The sequence below is a fragment of the Trematomus bernacchii genome, unplaced genomic scaffold (assembly GCF_902827165.1).
Source record: "Trematomus bernacchii unplaced genomic scaffold, fTreBer1.1, whole genome shotgun sequence".
In the NCBI taxonomy this organism is placed as follows: domain Eukaryota; kingdom Metazoa; phylum Chordata; class Actinopteri; order Perciformes; family Nototheniidae; genus Trematomus; species Trematomus bernacchii.
The window spans coordinates 266,220-278,984 of NW_022987550.1; the positions used below are offsets into that span (position 1 = coordinate 266,220).

The 12,765-nt window shown below is 40.7% G+C and overlaps 1 protein-coding gene across 1 annotated transcript; it reads right to left on the minus strand.

Annotated features, from left to right (window-relative positions):
* Positions 1-7,997: 7,997 nt before the first annotated feature.
* On the minus strand, positions 7,998-12,422 carry LOC117477041 (NXPE family member 3-like). Its single transcript, XM_034123751.1, has 6 exons — positions 12,212-12,422; positions 10,806-11,240; positions 10,359-10,654; positions 9,362-9,432; positions 8,834-9,040; positions 7,998-8,750 (listed from the first exon to the last, which is right to left on the minus strand). Exons 1-6 carry the CDS (start codon positions 12,290-12,292, stop codon positions 8,200-8,202), a joined length of 1,641 nt encoding a protein of 546 aa, XP_033979642.1. The 5' UTR covers positions 12,293-12,422; the 3' UTR covers positions 7,998-8,199.
* Positions 12,423-12,765: the final 343 nt, after the last annotated feature.

Here is a 12,765-nt window from a genome sequence, read left to right on the forward strand (position 1 = left end):
ATTGACTTTGGGGTTATGTGGTGGGGGGAGCGGTAGTCCTACACGCTCCGCCGCCATGGCCATCACCAACGAGAAATCCTGACGGGCAGACCTGCGCGGTGGTCCCTCATGGACGCCGGACCCAGAAACGCCCGACACCGAGAAGTCCTTGTCTTCTTCCTCCTCGACAAACGGGGCCGCCCGGCCTGCCGGAATGGCGAATAAGAACGGCACCTCCCCGGCCACCTCCTGGTCCTCCATCTCCACCACATCGAGTTCCTCCTGGTCTTGCACCTCGTCTGGCGAGAAATAGTGTGCCTGGAAGTGCTCCAGACGATGCTGGCGTCTGAGCCGCGGGAGCAAACGGCAGGCATTGCAGGACGGGGAATGTTTTACGCCATCCACAGCGTGGTCAGGCCCCAAACACTCGAAACAAAGGCGGTGGGAATCAGCGCCCGCAATTAAGCCAGGACATGTAGGGCAAGCCCGGGGCTCAAGGAGTGGTGTCACGTTTAGCTTTTCAGTTGTTTGCTGCTCGCCTCCCGATGACAGTCGGGAGGCGTAGCCGCCTTATATACTGTGGGCCTGTGCGCGCATTCAGGTAGGCTGATAGACTGCCTCTCTTCTCTACTGGAGGCTTATCGACATTCATTTTTTCAATCGATCGATTTTGATGATTGACACCACTTTTTAACCGTTGGAGCCAATAGAATCGAGGGGAAGTTCCTAAATCCATCTAAACATTACCATTGGTGAATGAGAGTGATGCGCATGCCCAAAACCGGAAGCTCCATAAATGTTATGATGGATTATCAGTAATCATTTCAAAGTGACACAGAGACATTGGATTAACCTTCAGCAGCGTTTATATGCGTTTTAATGCCATTGAACACAACTTTTGATCAGAAAACATCAAAGGTAAGACGTATTTGCCGTTTTGGCCCGTAAAGGGAAGTTGTGTGTTGTCTTTCCTGGCTTTCGCTGCCGTGAGTTTTGGTCGCACAGGGGTGATAATTATACCATTGGAATCTGTGGAATCTCAGCTTTCACATAGTTTGTGCAGATTGCATGACGTATAAAATATCGCTACCGTGAGTTATGTGCTAGGTGCGTTAGCACTCTTTCGCTTAGTGCTGATTCAGAGGCTTGATGTGGTTTGGAACATAATATGGCGATTAATCACGGCAACATTTAGCTGAGAATAATTCTCCTGCATGAGCTCTCTTTTTGTTTTCTTTTTTTTTTTAAAGCTACAGACCCAGAATCATCACTTTAGTAACAGCTCAAATAGAGGGGGATGAGGCTAGAATGGGTGATCTGTTTGGTATGTTGAGCAAAACACTTCATAGACATTTTTTATATCTGAGACCTATAAAATATGTTTAAAAATAGTACAATAGGAGACCTTTAAGTGCTGTTCCAAACCAACGAGTGTTTTATCCAACAGAGAGTCTGCATCACCTGACTTCACCTGCTGCTCCACCTGACCGACCAACGTGTGTGCGTCCATCAGGAAACACGCTGCTTACAAACAGTTCAAACATTTACTGAACAACAAGATAGATGTTTAATATCTTCATACAGATGTTAAAAACTTCCTGTTCCCTCGTATTGTTTTTAACTCAGGATCATACCCATGTTTAGTCTAGAAAACGGTAAATGTGTGCATTATTTTATAAAGTTGTGTATATTTACAGACTGTTGCAAACAATAAGAAGCTTATAAACAACAGGTTTTAAAACTAAAAGAGCTTTACAAAAAAGAAACACAATTAAAGTTTTTTGTATTAACCTGTTACGCACCGCCCCCCCGGTACCAGGCGGATAAACGCGTAATTTGCAGGAAACAACGTCTAAGGAATCTTAATATTTAATAAACTATGAATGTTTTATATCCATGTAACGGGAAGAAACTCAGCTAACTGATCTTTTAACATTTTTTTTCCAAAAAAACCCCACAATGCTAACACTCAGCCTCTGAATTACCCACGAGTGAAAAAATGTAACCTAAAACTGCACCTAAACTCACTCATAACTCCCTTATTACTTATCCTAGATGCACAGCCAACCCCTCGTTTAGCATCTCCTGGAGACACTGAATCTGTGTAAAAAACCTCAACACTCAGTGATAAACATTTGCGACGCTATAAACGAAAGCGTACATCAGAACATGTGGAGCTAGGTAGCTAGAAACGCTAACATGGCTTACCTTGGTCAAAACTGGTCTTCAATGGCATTAAAACGATAAAAAAACGATGCTGCAGTTAATCCATAGGCTAATCCAATGTGTCTGTGCCCTCTTTGAAATGATTTATGATAATCCATAAGCAATAAAACTGCTTTTTCGTTTCCAAATGTCAGAGCTAGAGATAGGTCCACTCTGACGCAAAATTACATGCGCGAAGCCCCCACCTCTTCTCTTCACAACGTGTGTGTGTGGGGGCCTCCCCCTTCCATTCTATTGGCTCTAACGGTCAGAAAGAGGTGTCAACCATCCAAATCGAGCAAGGGGGGCCAGAGATATGGAAAAAAAAACATTTTCACCCAAATCACCTCAGAGTTGGGTTGCGGTCGAATAGTCCATTTAGCTTAGGAACCTTCCTAACGGAGTGAAATGACCCGGAAGTCCCTCAGTGGCAGCCATGATAAGTGCCGTTCGAATTCTCTAAAATGAAAGGAAAGGAGGTTTCAAACTTCCTTTATAACCTCCTTTAGCTTAGGAACCACTGGACCTCCCTAACCGACATGAGAGGAGAAAATGCTGCCCCACAATGCCTTGCGGCCGCGGCATTTAAGCCGAGGGAATGTCCGGTCGTTCACGGAAACAATCGATTATGAACGAGAAATGATATCATGAAAGTTACGGTTCAAAACGTATGTGGTAAGTTGCCAAAGTGCTTTGTTTTGAACGTTCATCAGTATTATAATCAAAAAGGGAAATGTGAACGTTAGTTTTGACTGAAATGATCAAATAAAGTCAACATTTCACAGTCTTTACTAAGCTGTGTGGGGTTTGTTCAACTTTTAAAAAGATGTTTGAATGGTGATATACACATTGATAGATGTTAAGAACTAACGTTTATAATAAATACATTTGTATTTATTTTAAGATCTTTTCATAGTTCACACAATCATACGTATTGGGATCATTTGTATTAATGTGGACCGGAGGGAGAGGGTGACGAGCATAAGTTTCACTTTCCTTTTTTATTTCAATTCCAACTTTGGTCATGAAGAATATGTTTCTCTGTTGTCCCCGTTCATAAAGCATAACAGCATCAGAGCACGGTGCAGAGTCTCTAGATGAGTTTACAGTAGTCCCTCGTTCTTATTAAACATCCCTGTTGTAGTCCGCTGTATAGAAAACTGTAGTTTCCATAGTTTCCCCACAGCAGCAGGCGCACATTTATGACCTCCGCTGGCGCATCATAAACACGTCGGATAGTGAAAGTGCAGTCGGATTCTCTAAAGTACCGCAGTCTCTTCTCCTAAGTCCTTTTGAATTCTCCTATCCACTCTCCCTTAACCCCATGACGTTCCACTCCGAGGTTAAGGAATAGACGATAGGGTTAGAACTTAGGAGCTGTTTTTTTGGAGTATTCGAACGCAACCTTGGAGTGGTTTTGGCTAAACCTCTCTAAAAAGGTCAAATGTCACTTGTTTTGCATCAATCTTGATACAGGGTACTTATTATATGTTGTACTTTGGATTCCTAAAGCTTTTAGTCTACTAACCCATCATCCAAGGGTAGTTTTCACTATAAGTAAAAAATAATTTTTGGACGGACACTATAATTTACAGTTTTTTACTATGTAAAATCTGAATTTTCTTTAAAATAAAAAACATCTATATTGATTCTGACACTTCTACATCCAACTCATAGATGTAACCTTGCTTTGATAAAAGAAATTATTCATATAACCCTTTTAGAAATTAAGTTGTAGTCATTTGTTTTGGGCATGTCATTTTCGAGCCTGAAACATGAAAAACAGGCTTGGTGCTTAACAGGTTAAAATGTTTTATAAGAGATGCTGATTTGAAACCATTGTTACGAATAGTTACGGCATTTCCTGTTTCTTCCAATGCTTGCCGCTTAATATACACCCTCCGTCTGAAGTCACACTCACAGTTTAACGAGGCTCCCTCCTTTCAGACGGAGGGGGAGTGGGTGGGGTTTGGAATTGGGCCTCCATTTACTTCATCACTGATTCAAAGGGTGGGCTTATACATTTAAGGGTTAATAATCTGTCATGTAAAACCCAATATAATAACTGATGTGGAACTAAAGGTGGATTGAACAGCAGTGAAGGGGTTAGTATGGAGGACAGAACATGGCATAAGTATAAACTGATAGAAACATAAATGTATAAATATATGTATGAATAAATACATTAAAATAATAAATAAATGGAAATAAAACAGCCTGTCCTCCTACAAAAAACGACCATATAGGTTGATTGTTCAGCAGCTAAATACGACCCAGAGTCACGTTTTAAAGTGTAGCACCTCTAGTGGTCGTGTAAGAAACAACATGCTCCCGTTGATTGCAAACGCTCTGGAGGGTCGTTTATTCACAAATAACCCTCTCTGGAAAATCCTAAATTGTGGAATAGTTTGGCCATTAAAATGCTTTTTGATTAGATTTCTAGCGAGAAGTGTATATTGTACTTTTATAATCTACGTCCAGTCGATGTGTAGGATCTATAGTTTGATAGATATTACGAAGATGATTTGAGGTCTTGCCAGGAGAACGTGTATATGGGGCAGCTTCCATGTAAAGTTAGCGTGGGTGAAAACAGTTTTTCCGGTCTCGAAGTTTTCATAAAACCGGATGTATTCCCCTCACTGTCAAATTATTACACAGTGATATCTGCATTACTCATCCACTAAAAAACTCAGTTTATCCTTGTTAATTACACAATATTGATTGGTTTAAATTGTGTACAATGCTTTTGTGTTTTTAACCTTCGATTCGGAGAAACACTACCCAGAATCCCCAGCTATCGTTTGGGACTACAACATCCGCCTTGCTTTACAAACCCCGTGATTAGTCCTCAAGCTCTGTGATTGGATGTTGGAGTGGCAGTGTGACAAGGTTACGCCGAGCGTCAAACAGCTCTTTGAAATGGAATGGAACCACGGCAGACTATCCAAAACTGGACTCGGACGGGTCCAGCCCAGCCCTCCCCCCCAGAATTACACATGCTGGCTATTGTGTGTTTCGCAACATGTTCTATGGCACGTCTCTACTGGGAATTGTAGTTTTAAAAGATGTTTTCGTATTTCCCACAATTAGAAGTTGCCAGTATTAAACTGTGTACAGCCCTGGAGGTTTAGGGGATACGAAACACAGTGGTGTTATCACATTTAAAACATATAATTAATAAATGGGTGAAAATTGCTTGTGTCCATAAGTCTTGTGTCTATGTCCTGTTGTTCATTGATAAGCCTGAAACATGCACTTGTATAGTTTCAGAGGCACATTTTGCAAATATGGCAGTAGCCATCGATAATCTTAAGATAAGATAAGATAAGATAAGATACTTTATTGATTCCAAGTTGGGAAATGTTTTTGTTACAGCAGCATGTACTACTTTGTTCTAATTCAGAGGTTAACCTGGTATTTTTACTCCACTACATTTATTTTTGTTACTTTGCAGATTCTGATTAATGATGTGAAATATAAACAATCCTTAAATCAGACTTTAGTTACACCGGAGTAAAATTCAGCCTTATTAGTTTGTCTGTTTTGCACATCCTCCTGTTAATATCTGTGGACGTCCTGCACTAAACTGTTTTATTGTAGAGATCACTACAGTATCTTCTTGATATTTTCTATTCTATATTTCTATCATTGACCCCTATTTTGTATGTAGGCTACTCTTAATATTTAAATGTTTTCATCAAATATAACTTATTCAACAACTAAATTCAATAACGTGCTTTAACCACTAGGCGGTGCGGGTTAAAAAACCAGTGGTCTCGTTAAAACATAATATCAAACATAATATGACTATTAACTTTATTGTGAAATTAAAACAGAACGGTAAAGAAAAATACAGTTTCAGTCTCTCGATTTGAAGCTTATGCATTGTACCATGAACCTGTATAGACCTGTAACAGTCAACTGCATGAGGAGTTGGAAAGGTAGTTCAGAAAATCAGTAGTATCTTTAAAAACGACAAGTCCCTTTCTATCAGCTGTGCACCGTTATGGTGTAAATATAACCTATCCACCAATTGGATCAAATATAAAAGTCAGCCGAATTAGTATTGATACTGCAAGGAGACGTATTGTGTGAAAATAAATGGAAGATGTTGTTTAATATATTTATGATTCACGTCACGTATTCAGTTTTGGCGGCACTTCTTCCCGTTTGTCTAGAAGTCTTCTCCTCAGGGCTCTATAAATAGAGAACTACGGCAGATATGTAATATTTAATGCAGCCGAACCGTGTATTACAATGCCGTTATGTGATGACTTCCAAAGAGAAAAGCAAGAACACTCCGAATAAAGTATTATTTTTAAATGTTTTCCAATTTCATATCACATAAACACCAAATCCCAACGTGCATTGCGTCTAAAACATCCAGGATTATGGGTGTAGTTCGATGTTTTAGCCTATCAAAACCTCTGAAAAAAGAAATGTGTCTCTCAGAATCGAAAGAGAAAAACCTATGGGAAAAACACAAAAGCATTGTACACAATTTAAACCAATTAATGTCGTATAATTAACAAGGATAAACTGATGTTTTTTAGTGGATGAGTACTGCAGATATCACTGTTAAATCATTTGATCATTGGTTTTATTATGAAAACGTCGAGACCGGAAATACTGTTTTCAACCTTTAACTTTACATGGAAGCTACCGCATATACACGTTCTCCTGTCGAAACCTCAAATCATCTTCATAATATCTATCAAACTATAGATCCTACATATCGACTTGACGTAGATTCTAAAAGTAAAATATACACTTCTCGCTAGAAATCTAATCAAAAGCGTTTTAATGGCCAAACTATCCTACGATTTAGGATTTTACAGAGAGGGTTATTTGTGAAAAAACGACCCTCTGTAACGTTTGCATTCAACGGGAGCACTAGAGGCCGAAAACTTTAAAACGTAATTATAGGTCGTATTAAGCGCTTGAACAAACAACATATTTGGTCACAATAAGGGCTTGAACAATCGACCCATTTGGTCGTATGAGTTGGAGGACTTCTTGAAATAAAATATAGAAGAAATGTGTATGTTAAAGGGGACCTATCATGCAAAATGCACTTTTGTACGTCTTTTCTACATGAACATGTGTCCCCGGTGTTCCAGGGAACTCACCAAGTGTCAGAAAACACAACCCTCTCTATTTTCCTCCATAGCCAAATCTCTAAAACGGGGCTGCAACGGATCTGATAAAAACTGATCCAGATTTGAACACTTTCCTGACGTCAGGACGGTGGCGCTACGGCTATTGGGCCAACTCCACCAATCAGGAGGAGACAGCCAAGACCATTGCCGTTCGAAAGCGCTGGAGACGCTGTAGTACATATGCCAGGCCTGTAGGTGGTGCTGTTCTCACAGAATCTGCCCTTGCAAAAACAGAGCTAAAAAATGTGAAATTGAGCAAAATGAGGCATGGCTAAAATGCATGATCTGTTTGGTATTTTGAAAAAAAAAAATTATAAATATGCCTTATATAGGTATGGTCCTACACTATATTATTATAATATAGCATGATAGGTCCACTTTAACACATTTAACGTGACACACAGGGGACTCATTTATTATTTTAAAACCACCATAATTATGCTAGATGTTCAGAATAAGTGTTGAACTGTAACGAAAAGAGAGCATCCAAGTGTCTTTGGTAGCACTTCACTGCGGCGTTATTGAATAAATAGGCTGCTGGAGAATGAGGTGAAATGTAATAGGTTAATTAAAGAGAATGCCCGTGATGAGCTGATTATATGCAGCTGCGGAGTGAATGTATATATATACCCAGTCTTCCAGAAAGAACTCGCGCTGAGCTTCATTTATTAAAAAAACATTTGAAAACATCAATCTATTGTTTAGACCAGGGGTGTCAAACTCAAAGCCCGCAGGCCAAAATTGGTCCGCGACCTCATTTTATGTGGCCCGCAAGAGCTTACAAAGAATATGATATACACTACAATTGGCGTAATTGTTGAATTGCTTGATAAATAAAATGTATAATTATTATTATCTAGCCGCCCTTTAGAGGACATGTGTAGGAGAAGAGAACATCCATCATATTCTTAATAATAGGAGGTTGTGGGTGAAGGCTGTTTGGCAGGTGGTGAGCAAGGACCATCTCCCAGGCATCAATCAGATGAACATTCAGTCCTTTAAATATGGCTCTTAGCACCTTATCACACTGCACCGAGAACCAGTCACTGTTGTTTATCACCACATCAAGCCACAAAGCTTTGGGGTTTGCAGTCCTGATGATGATCACCATTTTTGGAGCCCTGTCCAACAGCCGTACCACTGCACTGCGGATCCTTTGTAGCCGCCGGATGTACACCTCGATGGGGAAAGAACCAAAGTGAGCCGAGATGCCAAGAACGACAACAGTGTTGGGACCCCCGATTAAGTCATCTAGTTCATTGGCTATGTAACGAATTTCTTCATTTGAGCCAATAAAACGGAGAGGAGGACCATGGAGGCGGAAAGTCACCATGATTTTGTTTTCATAGTCTAAGGCCAGGAAAGGTCCATTTTTCCTCGAGCTGCCCAGGTTAAACTCCTTAAGATCTAAAGGTATTACAGAGGAAACAGATTAAGATGCAGTGTGAACATAATGAAACTGTTGCCGGAAATCCCTGTGGATTAGTTACCTGGTAGTGTTGCGTTGAGGAACTCAAACCACTGCCTGATGGTAGAGTCTCCATACAGGTGGACCACTTTGTCTTTTAGACACTGAGTGATGGCAGATGCGCCGGTGAATTGGCGAACTGTGGTGCCATCTAGTGCTCGCCATAAACCCTGGTAGTAATAGCCAGAGGCTTGAAAGTTCACAATGCTGCTCTCCACCTCTGGTTGACCTGAGAGAAAGTTGAAGGATAATAAGGGGCTTGTTTTACATTTCTTACTGACCTTAACCAAATCAAGGTATAGACTGAATGTATGAACATTTTATGGCCTTACTCCTGAGAGACACTGCAACAGCTGTGCCTTGTTGACAAAGTTTGAGCTGAGAGCTCCATGCTCCCTTTGCTCCTGTCAAATTGGCCTGCTAAATACATCTCTCAACAGAAGAATGATACCCAAAAGAAAGAGTTGTTGTTTTGTTCTGCCCCTACACTTTCATCATCTGTACATGGAGCACATTAGATTGTGAATTCAGTGATAAATGCATTCCTTACCTTCCTTTTTTGGTAAAACAGTGACACCGGCAGGTCCTGAAGCCGGAATGCAGACTTTCAAGTTGACACGACTGAAGAAAAGCACACACACAATACTACAATAAACATTAATATCCCAAATGCAGCTTTTCTACATGGTTGTGGAATGGCATGGAGGTTTACCTGGGGTAAACAGTTTAGAAGGTCTACTTTTCATGCTGTATCTTATCTTCATTATATTGATATAAGGGGTCTTTTGCTGCAGCTTTTGCCACCCTACATTTTCCTTGTGTGAACTTGGAGAGAGAGAGAAGAGAGAGAGAGAGAAAAGAGAGAAGAGAGGAGAGAGAGAGATATTTGCGAGTTGCATAAGAACAGGTAAGATAGCAGGGTTTACCACACATAGGCTATACTTGGGCGGGCCGCCCAGGTATATTAACGGCCGCCAAAGTATAATTCACAAGCCATTTAGGTTTCATTTTGTATATCCGTCCCCGAGCACGACGGCATCTGCGATCCCTCGCTCTACCCCTTGCTATCGCGTGAATGGTCTGCTTTATGTGCTCCGCACAGTAACCCCGCTGCGAGGCCCCGGCGAACAGTTCATGAGCGTGCATCCCCCCCCCGCCCCCCCGTTCATAAAGTCAAGTACCCCTCAAAAGCTACGGTTTATTTCATTTTAAGGATGCGCACCAAGCAACATCTCCAGGTGCTCCTTTGAGAACCAGGGCAAAAAAGTTATGTGCACCCCTGATTATAAAATGACAGACATGTGTAGATGTTATGTGTACAGATTAACAACATTATAAAATTGAAACAGAAAATCCAGATTTATATCCTATCAAACATGAAGGTCAACTATGATTCAGACTGAGTGGTTACATTTATATTATCCTTTAATCTAAACTACCTGTACTGACAAACTTCTCAAACTTCAAGCCAAGGAGATAAATAGGTAACACATGATGTATGTATTTATAAGAAGTCACACAAATGACCAGTCTCTTTGCTTCCTTACCCTTGAAAGAGCTCATCCTCCTTGGCCTTCAGCGTTTGTTTGTATCCTGCACTGCTGTGGGCGATCCTTGCATCACAGCTCATGTTCTTTGGCTTGTAGCAGAACCAAGGATCGCCGGTTCGAGGGTCGGTGAAGTCGCAGATTGGCTGCTTGGTTTGACGCAGGCAGATGTTACAGATGGTGGTTTCAGAGTGTGAGCCTGAGCGAAAGAGGCTTATGAAAAATACCCTGTCAGGTTGTTCACTCGTCAACCTGTTCAGCACTGTGATAGCTTCACTGGGATGAACTAGCGTCACCTGATTGGATAGACAACAAGAGTTTTTGTCTGAAATAAAAAGTCGTATCAACATTAGTTAAAAGGGGGTGGGGCTTTGTGAGTAATCAGTTGGAAGACAAATGACACGCCTACAGCAAAATCACATAGAAAAAGATAGTTTTAAGCATCACCTCAACCTGAGCTGCTCCGTCCCAGAGTAAAGGAAAGACAGCAGAGTAGCTCCCATTGAGATGGTCCACCACTTTCCCAGCTACACCTGCACCAAGCGTTAGGTTGTGCAGCCGGGCAAATAAAAAGTCCCCCCCAGACTTCTTGGGTTGTCCCTTGAAGTCAGAGATGATGATGCTAACTTCCAGCTGATCCCCTACGTGCCACTGTCCTCCTCCTCTCGCTGGGAGAATGGTGAAAGAGCTGTGAGCTGGATCACTGGTCAGCTCCAGGGAAAGAGGCGATGGCAATGCAGGAGTTTCAGGCCAAGCAACAGATTCTAGTAGCAGGCGTTCCTCCAGAGCATCCTTAGGGGACAATGGTGGGAAATTGCAGATGCTGCGGACTTCAGTAGTAGCTTTCGAGTAGAAGATGGTGGAGCTCATTTTAGGCTGAAACTTGAAGAGGTTGAGAGACAGAGAGAAGTTTACGTAGATACGTCAAACAAATGCAGCAAATCTATGAATATTTGTTAAGGCGGTTGATAAGAGATGTTGTTGTGTAATGTTTGCTCCATTCCAGGCTTCCTGATTTCTGTCTTCAAAGTTTCTCTTTCTTGACTGTGTTTGGCAAACTGCAGAATTACATGTTCTACGGATTCCTCAACCTGGCAGTGTTCATATAATCCAGAAAGATGTTTTCCTTATGAATAATGCCATGTTTTGTTCAGTCTAGTATGTCCTAATCTAAGCCTTGATAACACATTATCCAAATTGATGGTTCTTTTAAGTGTCCTGACTGATTTTTGGCTGCAGTGCATATAGGTGTACTGAAAACTCAGTGTCCTGGCGAAGGAATACCTTGCTATACCCGCAACCTCCGTTCCAGCTGAGAGGGTCTTCTCTACAGCTGGCCTGATTGTGAATCGCCTCCGCACCCGCCTCTCCCCTGAGCATGCAGACATGCTCATATTCTTGAACAAGAATGAGTATTGAATAGCTGCATTCTGTGCATACTAGGCCGTGTTACAGGTTGTTGATCTCTGTTGTAATAGGGTTACGTTACCCTAACCCGTTATGTTGTTCGTGTATGATCCCTCTTTCATTTAAAAAACAAGTTATGTTTTAAGCATGAAAGCTGTAGGCCTATAGCTGTCAACGGTTCAAACTGATCACCAGTTCAATACATTTGACAAATTCGACTTGGTTTCTAAACTTATTTGAACAATATTATTTTTAAAAATGTTTAAAAAAATGTACATTTCGGTTAATCGGTTAAACGTTTTTTTGGGGGTCGAATATTCGAATATACATTTGCTTTCAAATTCCCATCCCTACTGTATAGGGCCTGTCTCCTAAAACAATCTGACTAATGTTAAACATGTCACAATAAGTCAACCCTATTAGTGATCCCAGATAACAGTTCTCACCTGGAAGAATATTAAGAAAGCCATGAGCAGAAGGAGAACGATGGTGAAACATCTTCTTCCTTTAAAAGATGATTCCTTCATGATATTGTCCAGCTCCAGCCTGACACTGTGACCACTTCCTTTGGTACAGGATTAAAGGATAAAACATTTATGCCAGGTTAATACAAAATGTAATCATAGAATAAATTATAATTAGAAAAAGATAAAGTCACTCTTACCTGCAGCATTAGAAACATGCCTTTTATTTTTACAAGAATAATTATATTGTTAAATATAAACTCAAATTTCTACATAATAATGACTTTTTACTTTTGGTACTTAATGTATATTTTATTGCACTTATTTGCAGTTTTGAATGCATGATTTAAATGACTTTAATCTTCCCGAGAAGTTTAAAGTAGCATGACAATTGAAATAGTCAAAGTAAATGCAAGTACCTAAAAAGAATACACATTGATATTAGGTTAAAGGCAACATTTAGTGTTATGTTACCAATAAAATGAAACCCCAAATAGGCCTAATGTATTAGAGAGCATGGCCTTACCTTAGCATAG